The sequence below is a fragment of the Thermobia domestica genome, chromosome 13 (assembly GCF_964235325.1).
Source record: "Thermobia domestica chromosome 13, izTheDome1.hap1.1, whole genome shotgun sequence".
NCBI classification, from domain to species: domain Eukaryota; kingdom Metazoa; phylum Arthropoda; class Insecta; order Zygentoma; family Lepismatidae; genus Thermobia; species Thermobia domestica.
In genome coordinates, this window is record NC_137466.1 from 85,526,231 (window position 1) to 85,547,367 (window position 21,137).

Genomic DNA, 21,137 nt, shown 5'->3' on the forward strand with positions numbered 1-21,137 from the left:
AATATTGAAAGCCCATTATATTGAAAACGCTTGTAACAATTCATATGAAATTTGGTGGTGAAACCTTTCTTGGTACGAGAAATCGATCTAGCTCGGTCTCAACTTTTGAAACGCTTGTTCAGTGGCGTTTTTGGGCGCATCAAATTTTTCGCATTTTTTTTTTCAAAAGCGTTTTAGCTGTTTCAAGTTCCTCAAATTAGTTCAATGGAGCTTTTGGAACTTCATTTGAGGGGGGGGGGATTTGGCTTAAAAGAGTTCTTACGATCAGCATGAAATTTTGTAAAACTATCTTTTTCGAGTACAGTAGAGATTTAGCTTAGTTTCAGCTTTCGACAAAATTTACTTAGCGGCGTTTTCGAGTGCATCTCTGGGGCACCTCCCTTATATTAAAAAAAAACAAAGGATCTTCAACAAATGCGTTTTTGAGTGCAGAACGCTGTCCCAACTAGCACTTCAAAAATTCCAAACCCTACAAAGCTTCTAGAATTCATCGTGCAGTATGGAGATAAAGGTGTTTTTCCCAATCCGCTGATCTTCACCCTGATCTAATGCTAATCCATGCTGCTTCCAGCCGCTAGCTATGAAAGATCATTCAGTGAATTAAAATTCTTTCTTATTTGAGAGCATTTATATAGGTCAAGACGGACTGCGATCTTGTTCCGTATGTTGAGAGAAAAGAAACTGTCAAAAATGAATTTTGAGTACCAGGCAAGCCAAGAAAAGTAACATTGTAACTCGAATATGGATAATAATAATAATAATCATACTCAAAAGTAAAATGATCTTAGAGTTTCTGCAATTATTTTAAATACTTGGATCTTGTAGGAAGATTGAAGTAAACTAAATTCAATATTTTGGATAATTATGTTGAGTTTTTGCTCCATAGTCAAGTCACAATCATGTTTGAGACTCAGAAGGGATAGAATAATATTAATGTAAAATGGTGTTAGGGACAGGAAGGAATTTCCGCGCTTGCCCCACTATTAATGCTACACGCCACTGATGTTTCGAAGCCAACGTTAATATTAGGTAGAGCATTTCGTAATCTCGGTGTTACCTAAGGACGTAAAACACAAAAAACTCAACTCAATTGGGATAATGCATTTCCTCTTTTCACTATTTTCAACAAAAATTTGAAATAGCAATTAATATACTGACTTACCGTTGAAGATTTATCATGCATAAATGCTATACGAACAGATTCTTCAGGACTGCTGCATTCTATGTTTACCTGACATATTTCTGTCTTTACCTTTTCCCCTCGTTGGACCTACATCTATTTAGGCACATATTTACTAAATCTTCCGTTGTGTCAATGCCTCTATTAAGATCTGTAATTACGTCAGTTTTATTACAATGTTTAAAAATACTTTTAAAACTCGCAACTACATGCCCATCCTCTAACTACATACCCTGCTCTACATTATGCGGAAGAAACAGAAAGCTACATTAAATTCTTAACATTGAGAGAAGAGAAAAAGCAATCTCTGATTCTGATTAAACGACTTGGACTATACAGATGGTACAAATATTTACTTCGAAGAAAGAACTTTACTTGAACAATTCGGCGCTGAGTACTCACATATACAAATAAAAATCTTAGCGCAACATCAACATTAGAGAAAATGTTATTTTTATTTGTACCAACGACAACGGAAATCACTTCCTAACATTGGATTTTGAGAGATCATTTCCTACCAAGAACAGATGATCATTCAACTCTACGACCGTACTTGCTAATAATAACAATGATGGGCTTTAGTATCTTTAAACAAAACAAGCAGATCATTTACAAGAAAGATTATGAAAATAAAATGAACATTAAAACACATAAAAGTTAAGACCGAACGGTATCGTACCTTTAGTGTTAAATCATCAAGTTATTAACTCACAATGTCATTGCGTGGTTAATTACTATAAAATAAAAAAAGATAATAAGCTAGTGCTTAAGGTACAGTTGATCCAAGGTCAAAATACCACTACTATATGTACTTCATAATCATTTTTTAATTATGAACACATATGTAATAAATATTACTGCCGTGGTATTACTATGGTACAAAGCTTTTATATTTTTTTTTTAACACAAATACAAATTATACAATACATTTTTAATATGAATTGTGTAAATACTCAAAATAACTTACAAAAGATGTACATAATTTCCATCTAAAATAATTCATTTCCCAAGCATTTTTGGTCTTGCTTTAATTACAAAATTACGTACTGTTCACTGGTATTGATGAGTTCATAACAAAAATATAGTGATTTGAGACTACAAAATATAAATATGTGTTACACGAATTTTTTTTTATCAAAAGGTTTCTTCTTCAGTAGTATAAGTAGGTGCAGGAGAAGAATTGTCAGAAAATATAGACCACGAAGGTGTTGATACATTCTCTTCAATTTGATTGCGTTCTTCCTTTGACGTATGTGATTCGCTCTGTGAGAACCGTTTCAATGCTTCTTCTGCTTCCGCAATTACTTCTTTGTAAGTTAGCTTCACATCTTCATTACCTGCCTGCAGCGACGGAGACGAAACACTCTCCTTGGACAAGGATGGCATTGTCAAAACATTTTGTTTGGGTAATGAGGATGAACTTTTCAGTCTTCTTAAATCTCCGGACGGAACTTTCAGAGGAATTGGTTGGTTATTAGTGTTTCTTGACTCGATTAACATTTTGCACTCTGAAATTAAATCTTTACTACATTCACATATATCAGATTCTTCAGTTTCATCTTCGCTACTTGAACTTCGTTCTACAACCTGCTCAAAAATTTGTTGAACTTTTGTACCTTCGGTTTTTATTTTTTCCGATTTGTTGCTACCATCTGATCTTGATTCTGACCTACTTGACACCTGGGAGACTCTTACTTCTTTACTCTCTTTGATTTGTGTTTCAGTCTTCGTTGTGTCTGTACTTGCAAGTTTGTCAAACCCATCTTTGGCCACTTGTTCCAGCAAGTTCAATAAATGCATTTCCGTGCGTAACTCTGCCAAAGATAACCGTAAATCCAATTCCTTTCCAACTTCTCTATCTAAGCTTTTACTTTTCCTCTTGTTGGCACTCAAGCTTCTTTCACTCTTCACGCTTTCAACACCGGTGTCTTTTTCAATCTTTTCGTCAGCACGTGGAAGTTCTACTTTTGATGTATTCTTTTTCTTTCGGTTTACCATAGACTCACTGACAGTCGGTGTCTTTATGTCTTGTTTTTCAAGAATGTTTTCAAGGCTCCTTACTTCACACCATGCATCTTTCTTTTCACAAAGCAAAGGTTCACTCTGTAATCCTATTGAAACTTTTTTAACACCCTGATCCATGCGCAGATTATTTTCCGACGCGTTTGCTATGATGTCACCATCGCCCTCTGGAACTCTTCTAAGCCTGGAAAACAAATAAATATATTTTACATGATATTTCTGGAAAGCACACAAACATAGTATATCATATTCACAGCTGTAATTTTTAACACTGTTGCAAAATACCATATTTAGCTCATTAATTTCTCCCACTGGACTTTTTAAATTTTCAAAATTTTACTTTCCGCACACTGAACTATTTACTATCAGAAATGAGATTTTTGTTATGGACAACGAAGCTGAGATTCAGATAACTTGTTTAAATATTCCACACATACTTTAGGATTTATTTCGATTGATATAATTAGCAAAAATACAAAACTTGAACTCATCTAATCACCCATAACATAACAGGGGAACACACACTGTGTAATCACTACAGTACATGAACTCTTCAAGAGGTTTTCGAAGTAAATTCAGAGTTATGTTTGGTGTCAACGAAGCATACAAATGTTTTTATATGAACAGGAATTTTAACGTGAATCCATGATTCAACTAAAAATTCCTTAATAGTCATATACCAAAAATGATATATGATAAGCAGCTGTTGAAATGTATACAAGTAAGTTAATAAATAATGAGGATACTTGAATGAGTTCAATTTTGGTATTTTAGTTATTAAATATATATTCTACGAGTTCAGTAAGTATTGATATAATTGTTATAGATATATGAAATCTTAAATTAGAACAATACTGTTAAAAATTATTTTAACATACGAGTGTAATATCACTAAACAACGCATGTGAGTACCTCTACAAAAATCTGAAGTAGTAGTAATTTGCATCCGTGAATACAGTGCGTGAAAGTACTAGATCATTTGAATAGCAAGGATTTTTTTTTTTTTTTTTTTTTTTGTAGTTAATGAACTACACATACATGACGAGAGTGGGCCACAATGGCTGTAGAAAAACAAAGTATCGGTTCTGCTAAATTATATGCGCAAACAAACATGTTGCCATTTTTTAATAAATGTTCCATGATTATGTTCCGAGGCTAAGGGAGACGGCGATGAAACGAAATGGTGGTATGAAGTATGTGGGAGGAAACGAGAGAATCCCGAAAGTAAGATATTTGTCCACCACAAAGCCCATTTAGATAAGATCGAACCAGGGACCCCACGCTCCTGAGGTGAATGTTCTAGCACGGAACCGTTACGGCTCCTGTACATAAAATAATAAGTACATGTCCTTAATCAATCAAAAAAAAAAAAAAAAAATATCAGAACTAATTAAAAGTATATTTTAGTATTATTTTAATATATATTTTTAATGGATAAGCTTTATCATTCACACCAAATACAGTGGTAGCTGTTAGCCTTTCCTAGAAAACTGATCGGTCGAAAGACACAATAAGTGTCTGATAATCAGATATTACAACAAAATACAATACAAATTTGTAAATATTTCAATGATTTGAAATATTGAATATATGTTCGAATGTTGTTTTCAGATATATAAAGAACACAAAATACAAATATATTAATAATAAAAACAGTTTAGGAGAAATAACAACAGGAAATTAAAAAAAAGAAAAAACTTTTCTTAAATTACCCGAATTTAAGTCCTAAATTACCCGAAAATATCTATTCTACACTAATCAGAGTTTAAGTTGTGTTAGTTTATCTCTCTCTCTCTCTCTTGCCTTATTTTCAATAACATGGTGAAGAACTATTAACAATAAATCTTAACATTGTAACGAAATAAAATATTTCGTTCCATCCTTATTCTAAATTGTTTATTTCAGTTCTCTTCTGTTTTAAAATTCTATATTTTGGTATAATATTTCATTAACTTGTAATATCCAGTTAAAATGGATCCAAAAGGGAATTTTCCGAATTATTAGGGAATTTTAATATAGTGAATTTGCCACACTGCAATTATTGAGAGAGAGGGAGAGAGAGAGAGAGAAAGAAAGAAATAAAATTAGAGATTTTTATTTCATTACTTTTATAATCGCGGGAAAGATTAAGTAACCTTTGATGACGCGCGCCAATAAGAAAATTTAATTTATATCACACAATAAACAGCGAGTTATGCTTTGTCGATTGGAACAAAGAAGCGTGGGTACGCGTACTTTATAGCAAGAAACGTTTGGGAACGGATTATCGTAGCAGGTGATGACAATGATCAAAGAAAATTAAAGTATTGTAAGGGCCTAATAGTGTGAATACATGTTTTAATTCAAGTATCAGTAAACCACTCGGGTATAATTTGTGTGTTAATTATAGTTAGTACAGAAATGCAGGGCTAAATCGGTAAAGCTTTCTCTCTCTCTCGCTAATTCCCTACATCGCCTAAAATGGAGTAGTTCTGTGTTTGTTTTGATTTGATATTTTAAATGAAATTTTACATTATATACATACATACATATATAAATATATGCATAATTAAACGCTAATGTGAATAAAAATGACTAAGCAGTGATGAACGAAAATTAATAATAGAGTAATATGTTTATTTATTAATAGTAGCTAAAATATTAAATATGAAATCTTCACAACATGACAAGAATAGTGATTGATGACCTAAAGCACATTTTTCTAAGGCAGTGGCAAAGTGCATATATTCATTTGATCCCCTCATTCTATCTTCCTTTGGGAGATATAACAGTAAATATTTTATTCTATTGTTGGACTTCTATATTATTCCTCGCAGCTTAATCGGTTTAAAACTATCAGCGTTCGCTTGTCTTCTTATCTCGAAGGCCACATAGGTGGTATAGATTGAGTTTACCCGTACTTATTTGTTTGTTCTCATTTGCTTACACACATCCAATTTACGTACATACGCCCATTCGGAATCATTCTCTTCCATCTTCGGGGAGAGAAAATGTAGAACGTTGACAGTATACTGTTATTAAACGCAACCTTTTATTTAATATATTTGGCTTTTTTCCCTTTTTCTTTTCTGAAAATTATAAAATAGTAGAAAGAATGGTAACTGAATCGCTAAGTTGTAGTTTGGTTTCGGTGCGTTCTCCCATGTTAGTTACCATCTGTTTTCCTCCCGTAACCTCAATGTGAGTCGATGATTAGATCAATATTGTTAATGGGTTAATTTACTGAATTTCGACTTTCGATATTAGCAATCATGATTTATAGTTTTTTTATGATACAAGGGGTAGGTGGCCTATAACATTAATATACCGATGATGAGTAACCAATTTAAGTATCGGATTAGTGAATTTGTGAAGGTATTATAAAATTTCGACGTAATAATTAACCATGGTGTTTGGGTTCGATGCTAACTGGTACCATTTTCACATTTTATCGTTCAACTGGATTTGCGTAGCAGGGTGAAAGATCTAATTTTGTCCTTAAACTTTCTTTCCTGTTTATAACTAATACAGTAGTTGAAATGAATGGCACCTCAAGGTTCGCAATCTTGTGTACTGCAGCAGTTGGCAAGTTTTCGGCTTATTTTACCTTGCCATCACAGAGTTATTTTATTTATTTATTTATTTTTTAATTTTGGATATTTATCCTTTTTTGAATATTCTATTCTTTTTCGACTATTAAAATTTTCCTCTGTGCCTTAATCTAAATTCTTCTCCTTCGCTGTCCCAATATAACTTTGTGGTTTGGGCCGGACACGGCTAGCAGGGGGGAGTTTCATAAAGTTTTCTTAATGAGATCCCCCTCTAAAGGACACAGACTTGCAAACCTTGGCACCAAGTGTTTCCCCAGGTGGCAATGTATATTTTGAGGCCACAAGCGTCTGGCATATTAAGATATATTGGGCATTAAAGTCGACATTTGTCGCAGTTTCGTTTTGATCCGAGTACTATTTTACCGGCATCTGTTCTTTTATCTAACTTTCCTCTATATATATGTTCTTTTACCTTATCTGTATTTTTTTTTTTTGTTCCTAACCTCCCCCGCCCCCAAATAAGCCATTTTGCCTCTGGAGTTAATTGAAATATACACATTTGGTTTGATTTTTTTTTTATTTCAACCTGACTGAAGAAACGCGTAACCATAGCACATTAAAGTAATCTTAATGGAAGTTCATCTTGTTTTACGAACTTATTGTATGACTTTGTTCTATGGTGAGCAAATAATATCGTCATATCTTATTTTAATTTAATCATCGCTCTCATGCGCAAGTACATCCAACAGCGATCTCTTAAAGTATTTTTTTTTTTTTTTATCGTTCTAGTCAATGTGCAAAAACGTTTATTAGTAATTTTAATAACGCTTATTCTTCGAAATAAAGTACTTTCAAATTTTCACCATCTGTCCTTCGGGATTCTAACACACGAGTTCTTGCCTGGGCAGCCAATATAGTGTGGCTCATCGTTACTCACGACATTTAGAGAGGAGAAAGGTGTCTCATTGTGGTAGTAGACCATATATCCAATTATTTTTTTTTTTTTAATTCCGTCCATTAGTTTGAAATGTCAACTCTAAGAGAAGAATTCATGTAGGTTAAGAGATGTAATGCGTTTGGTTACATCAATCCTTTATAGCGCAAGTATTTTCCTGATATTAAAGTTTGATTATACGAATATTTCTACGAATCGGCATCCTGCAGACGTGCTTCTGGGATTTTGAATTTCTGAATTTTTTGCGTGTTGAATTTTTCTTTCCTTCCACGTTCACGTAATGTAATAACATATGGTGTAATATTTTAATATGAAGAAAATAATTGTGATTTTAGACCAGCGTTTCCCAACCGGTGTGCCGCGGCACACTGGTGTGCCGTGAATGGGCCGCTGGTGTGCCGCGAGGAATCGAAACAAAATTATTAATTTTAGAGGAATGAAATTGTAAAATGTAGGGAAAAATATATATTTGTATTTCACATTACTATGAATCTATAATTTTAAGTTTCATACCGTGTTACTGTTCTGTACATTTCTAATGTTGAAAAAAGTATTTGTTGTCATTATGACCATTATTGCTTCTTTATTGTTGCAGACTATTTCGTAACTTGAAAATTTAAAATATCATTCAATCCTTTCGACAAATTACCTACATTTGTGTTTTAAAAAGTAAAAAAGATTTGTTTGTTCGTTCGTTATTTAATGATCTTCCTTCTTAGTAAAAGATTGGATACAGTTTTTAAAAATAAAGCGTATTTTTAAAAACTTGAGTCCAATATTTTATTGCAATTGTTTTAAATTAGAATGAAAAATAAGCATAATGATTTACCACGGGGAAAAACCAGTGCTCGAGCTTTCTTCTCTGTGATCAATAATCACAGAAAAAAAATAGCACTGTGTTTTATATTTACAAATAATATCTATAAGTGTGCCGCGAGAATTCAAGTAACACCCGTAGTGTGCCGCAAGTTGAAAAAGGTTGGGAAACGCTGTTTTAGACTATAAAATTCTATTAAATTAATTATGTTATTTATGATGGTATTCAATATCAGGGTCGCTTCTGTAATTTAGATTCAGATAACTCGAATTCTATGTATGTTCATCTGATGTTAACGTTTATTTGTATTTGGATTATCGATTAGAGATCTGTGAATTATAATTTTGGTAATTTAATAATTCGAAATTATCCGATTTGTAATTTCTGTGCGTAATGTAAACAGGCCCCGAAATAAGATACGGGGTAATCAATTTGAATGTAAAATGTACGTATGTATTCGAGCGGGATCAATTTTATTTGTAATTTTTTTAATATACTAGTTGTCAGAAGGTAATTATTACTTGGAAACTATGTAGATATACAGGGTGTCCGAGAAGTCCTTCCCTGATTACAGAAATTGATAACTCAGGCTAGAAATAAGATAGAAATATGAAACTGGTGTTGAATTGTTTACAAACTATAAAAGTTTTTGTCTGTGTCGTTTATTGTTTCGTGCTTACAAAGTGCAACTCGTTCAGACCTTGTTGCCCGACGACGGTACACGTCGATATGACTTTGCGGTCGAAATGCTATTACGTATTGAGGACGATAATGGTTATCTCAGACGAATTGCCTTTTCCGACGAAGCGATATTCTTTGTCAGTGGAGTAGTGAATCGCCATAATGTACGCATTTGGGGTTCAGAACCCCCCAGGGAGGTCAGGGAGTTCACCAGAGGCAGTCCAAAGGTGAATGTTTGGTGCGCGTTATTGCACGATCGAATTATCGGGCCATTCTTCTTCGCTGAGGATACCATCACATCTGCAGTGTACCTGGATATGTTGCAGCTGTATGCTGTTCCACAGCTGCTTCAGTATCGCCCCGATGTCGTTTTTCAGCAAGACAGCATCTCGATAGGACATTTCCTGGGCGATGGATTGGTCGTGATGGACCAACAGCTTGGCCTCCACGCTCTCCTGACATAACCCCATTAGACTTCTTTTTATGGGGTTATGTCAAGGATGAGGTCTACCGAACGCGTGTACCAGATCTTGAAACCCTGCAGCAACGAATAACCACAGTCGTTGCATCGATCCCTCCAGTGATGTTGGCTAATGTGTGGATGGAAATTGAATATCGCCTAGATGTGCTACGTGCTACCAAGGGTGCTCATGTGGAAGTGTACTGATGTGACCAAAACTTTTATAGTTTGTAAACAATTCAACACCAGTTTCATATTTCTATCGTATTTCTAGCCTGAGTTATCAATTTCTGTAATCAGGGAAGGACTTCTCGGACACCCTGTAATACATGTGTCGTGACGTAATAAGAAGATATTGCTCCGTGTTTATATAGAGAATTGACGCGTCAAAAAATAAATGAATGTAATGACGAATGATTAATGGGATAATATGAAATAAGATAACTTCGTGTGTATATATTTAAAATGTAACGGAACCGGAAAAGTTTCCCAGTCTGAGAGCTTACTTCCCACTACTACCCATTGTGCGAGTGTTTCTATTAACGTAAATAATGATACCCGAGAAGTTAATTTAGTCAAATCGAAATTGTTTGAAGTATCTAAATTTTGTAGTGTATGAATAATATGTGAGGCCCTTTATGCACAATACCTATAATAACACTACAAGGTCATTATCAGATGGAATACAATGCATAGTTTCGATCTACAAACGATGATTTTTCGGAAACAGTGGAAATTCTCAAGCTAAGCAATTAAGCCTAGTTAAGAACTTACGGAATTTGAATTTTATTATTGTTTGAAAATTTTCTTAATTGGAGTGAACCTTTCTTCGTTTGGATTGGCAAAAATTATGGATTATTAACCCTTGTTTATTTTGAATTTTAACCTGAAATTATATACCGTTCCTTTCTCTATTTGGACCTATTGGAAATTTTAACCTGGAGTTTGGACTTTACCTATATTTTGTTTAGTTATAGTATCTGAAGAATATGTTTGATTATTAACTTTGACGTTATTACGTGATGCGAAAGTGAAAATTCCTATCTTAATTTTGTATAATGGATTGCTGAATCTTGAATGCCTACATAAAATTCATTATCAGTTGGATAATAAAGATCTAAATCAGTCGCTAAAATTTATAGTGAATCAATGTTGCCAGTCACAATTGGTTTTGAACTTTCTCACCTCAATTAATAAACTGAAATTTGTTTATTTGTTTGGGACTATAAATATTGAATAACTAATTGCGAAATCATACCTACCTTTCTCCAAATTCGAAATCTAAACTAACAGTTATCCAAATTAAAAACTATTGAGGACTTTCATCCAGTATAAAGAAGATTGTGATTGATTTTCATGCAGTTGTGCCAAATGGTTAGCTTGCGCCTCTAATGTAATGCAAACCTTTAATACATGTACTTAATGTTTTATTGGGCTGCGAATTTTTTCTTTCATTTGATAATTAATATAATCTTTATCGATTCAGTCCAATAATCAGTTAATAATCAGTCATCTGTTCTTTAATTCTTCTGTCATTCGTTTATTTGTCATCAGTAATTGTAATACTTATAAAGAAACATTGTATCAGTTCAACGGTGACATATTGACAATTGAATACTAACTTGTAATCTGTATTGATTGTTCGCGAACATACGTATGTATATTTGCGTTTTTTTCTTTCTTTCTGGTAACCTAAACTATTTCCAAATTTATTCATGGCAAGTTTAATTATTCACTTACCCAATTATTTATTTTAGTTGTTGAAAGTGTTGTTGAGTTTTGTTGTTTTATCCTCTTGAGGAATAAAATGTTAACCCTATGTTTCCCTTGTAGTTGTATTTTAAAAATCATGTGTCACAATACCCTATAATTAATTTATGCCTATCTTAGAGGTAAGGTATCTATAAAAGTAGATGTAATTGTTAATGAAATTTTAGTATAATAGACTTCTTCCATTGGAAATTATAAATTAATAACTTTTTTTTTTTTTTTTTGGGGGGGGGTCCTTACCTTTATGGACTTGTAGTAGTTAAAATTTAATCAACCTTGTTTTGAAACTACAGTCCCTGTTGTTATGATCATATGTTCATCTCATTTCATTTATTTAGGCTTCACGGCATATTAAAAAAAGGAATTTTTTTATGCGACCGTATAATTATAATTATTATTATTAATATTGGTATATTAGTAATAGTATTCTAAAATGTGTTACGTAAGCAAATTTCATTCATTCATTCGCTCATTAAAAAAAGAGAAATTTAGCGTTACAACATTAGATACTATAGTAGGTATTAACCTGATAATGAAACTAAATTTGCTACAAGAATTTCGAAAATATTAAAATCTTTTGCTTTTGATGATTCCAAAAATATAAAATACTCAAAATTCCAGCTTTTTGCCATTAGTAAATGCGAAAAGCTTTAAACTAAACTCACTCACCCTTGATATTTCAACGCTTCAAGGAATTCTGAAAAGTCTGATAAGGTCTGCTCCACAGCATCTAAAGCATGCTCTTCCAATACGATTGAGTTTCTCGGAAGCGTGAACTTTTTTCTCCTACGCCTTAATTTCTCCTGTAACTGACCATTAAACCTTCGTAATTCCACCACTTTCTGTTCTGTTCGCTTTCGCTTGTCGATTTCCACATTCAGTTGTTTTGTTACTTCTCTTAAGGTGTCTCTGAAAGATAACGAAAAAGTCGGAAGAATTTAACAACTATTGATAATGGCACTCTGAGAATATATATATAAACAGCAATCAGTCTCAAGTAAGTTGTTCACTGTTTCTTGAGGAAAGGCAAAGACAGAGAGAGAAAGAAGGTATTAGCTAATAAATTATATTAACCTATTGGAGTATCTGATGTGAATAATCGGATGTTGTGTTTATTACTTTTAAATTCATTATAAGCATAAGTCCACAACTTTTGCGGGTACCATATTGTTGCGTGATCCTGTAACAGTCCTGATAGGGTACTATTGTTCTCGAAATACTGGTAGTTCTGGATTTACAGAACAAATGCTTCAAAGCATACCATTGTTAATGAAATGAGATTTCAAATAAATATATAACTGGTAAAGAAATGTCAAGTTGTTGCTTATAACTAAAGATGTTAATCAAACTAATCAAGAGTTAATTTTATATGAAGAATAAAGCATATTGTATTATAAAAATATTGGTAACATATTTATTATTCCTAGTGTTCCCTGTGAATGTGATTCGATTTAAGATGACACCTCCCAGCCACTACAATCAAAATTTCAAGTATTATACATTACAGTTTTTTTTTTTAAATTTTTAATTGCTGTAAAACTAGTCCACAATAACAAACTTTACACATAAAATATTTTGAAGAAACTTCATGTACTAATGGTTAAAGTAGACTACTTATATCAAGACTGACAGGTTGGCGATCAATTGTTTGTGGGAATGGAAAATGATAACAAACTTAAATTATGGTAGTGAGGCTGAGGAAATAAATTATATGCTTTAATCCGCTATTTTTGGCCTTATAAAAATTGTTCGATTTAGAGTTTAGTCTCAGTTGATTCTTAGTAAGCTTATGCTAGAAAACTCAATTTTAAACCGAAACTAAGCAATTTTCCTCGGCAAAAACTCGAAAAATCATTACCATCTGACTAAAAACTTAAGGCACTTTAAAAATGATACCTTTCTTTTCTTCTCGCTCGAGAAGTTTTTAATGAACATTAAACAATAAATACGTGTCGATACAACGCAACATAAAATTATGACAAAGAACATATTTATGATACAAACAATTGAACTAAGTTTGAGATCATTCTAAATACATCTATGAAATTACTCTCAATATCACAATAAGGAAAAAAGAGGCTGATTTCATTTAAAAAAATGCAATGTAGACATATTTTTTAAAATTTCAATTCTCACTTGTTTTCCTGAAGGTAGATCCTTTCTCACCTTTATCCTTAGATAGGATTACATATACTATCTATCTTTTTGAGACTTTCTTGTGGAATTATGCATCAAAACGTTTACTTTACGTGTACCATTACATAGCTTTGTTTACAATAAATATTTTAAAAATAAGACTCCTCAAGAATAAATATCTGCTATCAAGCAATTCTAAAATCCGGCGTCACTTGTAAACCATGAAGAATTATTCACACATAGTAATAAGGTTTCTTACTAAGACTTTCAAGTGAAATACTTTCCTTCACCTAACTATTATCCCAATAAAGATTGTAGAAACTACTTATATTAAAGATTAAATAAATTGTTACCAATAAAAGAAGTAAAGATGATACTAGATTTATCTTTCCGTTGAACACGTGATCAGTACTAGTGCTTCACAAAAATCGCGAACTGGAAAAAAATACTTTAATCTGAATCACGGATTTGAATATGAAGTTTTACAAACTGGCCAATCAGAAAAGTTAAAAAAGTAACGTTCTGTTAGTTGCATTAACTTCGAATCTAAGATTTTTATAATATTATATAAACCATATTTGAGATAAATATAGTTTACCTTGTATTCGAGAAGAAGACTTTTCCAAAAGTTTTCCTTCCTCTCTGGGAACTTTGTCAGTATCATAAGCTATACTACTAAGTTGTTAGGCTGTTAACATGTACGTGGATTTTTTTCTTTTCATGAAGTCACTTTTCTTATACGTGGCAGTTGAAATCTACATACATGTTAAAACTCTTAACATCTTAGCAGCGCAGTCTATGACACTGAGGAAATTGCCAAGAAATATTTACATTTAAAATGAAGAAAGTTTGCTGTTGAGGCACTTGTCTAGGCGGAAAATCCACGTCAAAACCCTGGCGATAGCAGAAATATTGACCACGAAGCCATGTTTAGATCGCATGCTTGACATCATTATATCATACGAATCGTTTGCCATCCACATGTTATTTTATTTTGGGGAAAAAACGGAAAACGAACTGGGCCAGATCCAGACCGTACGATGGGTGCAACAGGATTTACCAGCCTCATCATTAGTAAAGATTTATTGTCAGATGAGCAGTATGCGTGCACACATTATCGTGGAGCAATCATCGTCTTGTCTAACAGTTAAGACCTTTTGCGTTGAACAGATCTCTTCTGTCTCTGAAGTGTTGCCTGATATGCCGCAGCATTCAATGTGTGATTAGAGGCACAGAAATCCATCACGAGCACACAATGGATATCCCAAAATACCGCTGACATCAGTTTCCAGGGTTGGTTATGTTTTAAACTTTCTGATTGTTGGAGATTCTGGATGTTTCCATGCCACCAAGTACGTTTTTGATTTCAGAGAGGGAGAACAGCTACGTTTCATCCCCAGTAATGATTTGGCTCAGGAAATCGTTCCCATGCTCTTTAAATCGTGGGATTTGAGAACAATGCATTCTTGCGGGTTTTCTTATGTTCGTCTGTCAGTTGACGCGGAACCCACCTGCTTCACACTTTTCTGTATCTTGAACGTTCCTGAATAATGACCCATTTTGTGTTATGTGACATATTAAACTGCACACCCAACTTTGCCAGTAACACTCGGCAATTCGCATGTGCAGCCTCTTCAATTACAGGGAGGAGCACTGACATCCACTCCCTTGTTCATCTTGCGCACTCACGCGACCACCACTGAATTCCCGATACAATTTACGCACAATGCTGCACTGTCATTACATTTGCCATAAAAACCGAATAACGAGTAGTACATCTTTAGTATCTACACAAGGAGTTAAGTAGCCATTTTGCTTACGCCTTATTCAGAACGTGTCAGGCACTCCAACTTGATTCTGCTTCCACAAAGAAGTCAAGATCTGAACATCGTCTCGGCCAAATGGTAACTTTTCTATCTAGAATAGTACAAACGATATGCATTAAGGAACCTTACTTTCTGACTTCCCCTCGTAACTTCGTTTTCTATTTTGCGAAGAATCTCGTTAAAATTATGAGTGCAGAAGTTATATTTTGCTTATCAGCTCATCCATTCGTAAGATCAATAAGCCAAACTTTCTGTATTTAATACGAAATCAATAATAATAATAATAATAATAATAATAATAATAATAATAATAATAATAATAATAATAATAATAATAATAATAATAAATACATAAATAAAAGAAATATACGTAAATTGTAATAAAGAAATATATGTTTCTAACACTTACTTTAACTTACTAACTTCAATCAAATTGGGATACGATAAGGAACTGCCTTTGGACATTGGAACTGATATCTGACCCTTCAGCAGCGAAGCATTTGGAACACCTGAAGTTATCTCATGTGGAAAGTTCCTATCGAAAGTAATAATATAATATTATTATAGTTAAATTTACAATTATAATTTTCATTCTATTTTTCAGCAAGAAAGTAGTTTTGGTAAGTTAATTTCAGACAATGTCAATGAAATGTAACATGAATATACCAAGTTAAATAATGTTCGGACTACCATTGGGTCATATGGTATAATGCATATACTAGAACTAAGGAGGTAAATACAAAACGGAATACACAAAATGGAATATGATAAAACTAATAACCGACATAATCTATCTAATTTTTAAAAATTGATGATTTACAGTTATACAACAGCTGTTACCACTCATGAACAACTCTTGCTTCAGACAGTCACTTTGTTGATTTCATTTAAATTGTATATATTGTATATAAGGTGAACCTGAAAGATGTACACAAACTCCGGGAAGTGATTCGAGACATCAAAAGAAGATAAAAAGTCCTCTTGCATGTTGTCGAATTCCACGTCGTGTACGAGTGAAAGGGCTGCCAACTTGGAATCGAAAATTGAATCCTGACAATTGGAACGGAACATAAAGATGTGCACAAACTGCAGAAAGTGATTCGTGAGATCAAAAGTAATTAAATATGGCTATGAACATAAGCAAAATTGTACATTGGGTAGTTGCGAAGATAGAGTTAACCAGCAGGATCAGCTTGGTAGTTAATTGATGGTATTGCATCCTGGCAACGGACACAGCTATCGCGCATAAGAATGATACTGGACAAATACGAAGAAGAAGTACAAAGCCAATGACTGAACAGAAAAGAAAGACAATGAACACATAGTGATGGGGATGTCAAGCGAGACGTGCTGTTAACGATGATTAACAATGCGCACGTCGCTCACGAGTGACCTGATAAACAACATACGTACGTACAGCACAGTACACATTGAACTCATCTCGAGTAGAGTCAGAGTGAATGTTCGAATTTTCCCCCATAACTGTCAATGCACGCATGCACACGTCGCATCAATGACTGACGTACCCTATCGAATATTCCGGACTGAGTCCGCACATTGTTACAGCCAGCATTGATACGTTCCTCCAGAGTATGTACATCAGGCACAGGCTTAGCGTAAACGACATTCTTAAGATATTCCCACAAGTAAAAATTAAGGGGATTTAGGTTCGCTGACTGGGTGGGCCATACAATAGAGCCGTACCGACCGATCCATCTGGGGGATTGCATTATTCAGATACGCAGAGCAAAGAAGCAGGGGGGCTCCATTGTGCATCAGCCACATGTTTCGAAATGTCAGTGATACATCATCAAGCAAATGGGGTAGTGTATCTTGCAGGAACTGCAGATATGTGTCGCCTGTTAGTCTTTGTGGCAGAATAAATGGTCTGATTACCTGGTCACCTAGAATCTCAGCCCAGACATTTATTCGAAACTGCTGTTGATTGTGGGACTCGACCATTCCGTGTGGACTTAACTGCGCCCAGATGTGAGTGTTGTGGAAGTTGATTATGCCATCTCACCCGAAGGCAACCTTATCAGTGAAGAAGATTAATGACAGAAATGCCAATATGGTTGTAACTTGTTGGAGCAACCAGTGACAGAACGCTTCTCGTGGGGAAAAATCTGCAGCGTGGAGACCATGCAAACGTTGCACAGGGGTAAAAAAAATTGAAAAGGTACGAGACGCATAACGTTATGCCGTTCCCCCTACCTATTTTTGCCTACTGTATTTAGAAAGTGAAGGGACGCTTCAGATATATTTTGGAAGTGACAGGGATAAAAGGCATCTTCGTGTAGAATTTGCAAGACAGTAGTTTGATCAATTGCTCGCACATTGGTTAGCTGCCTGGAGCTCATACCGGGGTTTTCCGCAACATCTTGTAGCACACGAGCGTCCATCTCAGATATCCAAGCCGTACGCGTCCGTTCTACGTCCGTATACATAGTGCCAAGGTCTCCGTCTCATGTAGACGACTATACATTGCAGCAAATGTTCGTTGATTAAGTACAATCTGCGGATATGTTGCCTAGTACCGTCAGCCAGTCTCCAAAGCATTTCAATTCGCTTTGCTATCTGTAAATACTATATCGGCTTGTTCCTCATACGAATAACGGACTATTCTTACAGCATTGACACTCAATGGAGCTTTATTACACACTTTATCCACTTTAACTGCCTTCCTCGCAGATCACCTACACCACCATCGCGTTAGATCAGCCGTCCCACAACACGTTGAGTTGAGTTGATTTTGAGTTTAACGTCCCTTTTCAGCAGCGAGGCTATATGAGACGTGGACCTACTGATTAACGTGGAATCCGAACCACATGAGCTCCCGCCGGGAATCGAACCACAACACGTTGTACTACTACCGGCCACGAAGTTATTAGCTTTCGTTCAGAAAATACTGTCTTCGTGGATAAGTGCTGCCCTCAGGTCCTTTTGCTCCACTTATACATCCCTGTGCTGCAATTGTTTCCTCGTACACAAATACTGTAAAAGCATGACTGCTAGTCCACATGTCGCTTATGCGTACCAAAGTCGATCAGCAATCGGTCACTTATATTTATACAACCTTTCGCCCTAGTATCACGTCTCTACACATATGCATTAGTGCACATCTGTCTGTTCCGTTCCAACTGTCAGGATTCGATTTTTGATTCCAAGTTGGCACCCCTGTTACTCGTACACGACGCGGAATTCGAGAATATGCTAGAGGACTTTTTGTCTTCTTTTGATGTCACGAATCACCTCCGGGAGTTTATGCACATCTTTCACATTCATCCTATATTTATATATATATATATATATATATATATATATATATATATATATATATATGAACGTATCAAACTACCATTTCTTGCAGCACGAATTTCAATGCAAACAATGACATAAAGGTACACGGATAATACGAAAAATAATAGCAGCACACGTAATATAATATTACATCTTCAGTGTCAATATTATCTTTTAAAGTTACCTTCGTGATTCCTGTCTCATTGCAGATCTCCAAGGAACTCCTATCGTCGGGGTTCTGCTTCTATTTTAAAATAAAACAGACATAAGTCATATCTTACACATGTTAATATATAACAATTTCTACTTAAGTAATACTCACAACCAGTGGCGGCGATTGGACGTTAAACGTGGGAGGGCAAGACATGATCTGAATATTTGTATATCAATCTTAGGTTTTCCTGGTTGTTTCTAACATTTTGTTTCACGAAAGGTTGTATAACTAATAGGATACTCATTTTTAAGTTAAAATACTGTATATCGTATTTCATATTTTATGAAGTAAATTGACAAAACCAACGCAAGTAGGTACTAGACCTTTGTACTCTGAAATAACGAAAATGTAAGAAGAGATTTGTTTCCTTGCTCATGAACATCTTAAAATTCTGTCTGGAAAATTGTGTAATCAGATTATTTAATAAATTTGAAAACCAAATAAATAGAAATAATAATATTAATCATAGTAATGAATAAGGAGTCTTGTTTTGAAGATGCTATACTGAAACTGGGGATAATTGAACAACTTAATTTTTCGTTCCACCCATGCTATTAAATGCATGTTATTACTCTTAGAACATGAAAGACAGTAAATACTACAAGCATATGCTACGACATTTAAAGCAATATTTGCTTTTGCAGCTTCCCGAAACATGTTCGTTGCCACTAGGTGCAGTTTTCACTTTCTTGGAACGCATCAAAAGACAACAATACTTAGAATCACTCTACACTCCAGCTATACAAAATAATCCTAAAACCTAGAATTATGTTGAATTCACTAAATTTAATTGTATATACAGTTACATCCCTGTATATACAGTTACACACACCACTTCACTCGTATATTACATTACAAAACAATGGGAAAGGTAGACGTTGTTTCTTATTACGCTCTTTTTAATCAATATTCCTTACTTTAGACAGAAGAGAAGACATTTTAGGAATTGTCAATTTTTGTGCAATTAAAGAATAACTTGTGAAATACTTCTTTTTTTGCGAAATGTTCTCTCAATTAGTTTCAAAGCGGCTGATTAACATATCGAACCCTTGTAAGAAGGGGGGTATAGAAGCAAAACCTGCTAAATCCATTTTTGAATTTTGTCTGGGAACGAAGAAAAAGTGACGCCCTCATGTTTTCAGAATTGTTGAACAACTTTTTTTGTTTAATGGTTGATTTCACTCATTTGTATTAAGTAGGGACCTCTAAACAAGAAAATTGTTAAACAATTCTGAAACATAAGGACATCACTTCTTAGTTTCCTGACAAAACTGAAAATGGATTTAGCAGGTTTGGCTTCTATACCTCTGGATTGAAAGTATGTTCGAATTGTTGTGCTCCAATAGGTTAATTTTTGGGTTGTTTTCCGTCGCACTTAAAACGCAACTCCTGTAGCTTTCTTAACTTCACGGGAAGACAACCTATACGTACTCACGCAACGGCAAATGTTACATAGCACCATTTTTCTTATGAAACAGTAATACATACATAAACTTTATATTTCCAAATGAAACTACGGTATATACATTAATGGGTTGCTTCAAAAAAAGTGGGAGGCAACTGCCCCCCCCCTAATCGCCGCCCATGCTCACAACAATATGATGTATTGCATCAGAATGATCCATAATGGCAAGAAGTTAATATAAGCCATTACTACAAGTTATAATAGGACAGTGTAAGGTGTGCCACATTTTGGTTTAATCATTGTTAAGTGTACGTGTACTATTAATTGGTTACTGGTTGGATCGTCCGTTCATGCTACGTTGATGTTATCCACAACCACCAAATGAATGTTTATGAAGCATGAACGATGTATATTAAGGAGGCTTCGATGACACATTTGGAGATATCAATAAGTCACCGAGTGTAAGATTGGTTATTTTAGATTTTAGCGTCACGTTCAATACAATGGCTATATGAGATGGGGACCCACATTTTAACGTAGTATCCGGATCCGATAACCTCCCAACGTGAATTGAACGCCAGGGTTTCGTGAATTTCGGGTTCCAACGCCAAAGACGCGTACGCTAACATATAGCCACAAGGGGGTTCCAATGCTTTAAGGGATTGGATTTTAGTCAATCGAATTATCATCTCCAAGATTCCTATTAAACTGACTGGAGAAGTTCAAGATAAGGGACATCACGCGGATTGGAGATCTTTAGGCGACAAAAGAGACGATTAGAAAAGAGGATCAAAGTTCAAAAGTTGCACACAAATCCAAGAATGTCACGGTATTCATTGTG

At 34.5% G+C, this 21,137-nt stretch overlaps 1 protein-coding gene across 1 annotated transcript in view; it reads right to left on the minus strand.

Moving 5' to 3' along the window:
* Positions 1 to 1,989: 1,989 nt before the first annotated feature.
* LOC145668285 (centrosomal protein of 78 kDa-like) overlaps positions 1,990 to 21,137 on the minus strand; it is a 56,601-nt gene continuing 37,453 nt past the window's right edge. The window contains exons 8-11 of the mRNA XM_081736006.1: positions 18,862 to 18,921; positions 15,787 to 15,912; positions 12,085 to 12,324; positions 1,990 to 3,386 (exon numbers count right to left, since the gene is read on the minus strand). Of these exons, the coding sequence (XP_081592132.1) occupies positions 2,315 to 3,386; positions 12,085 to 12,324; positions 15,787 to 15,912; positions 18,862 to 18,921 (1,498 nt within the window). The 3' untranslated portion in view covers positions 1,990 to 2,314. The remainder of the gene's footprint in view (positions 3,387 to 12,084; positions 12,325 to 15,786; positions 15,913 to 18,861; positions 18,922 to 21,137) is intronic.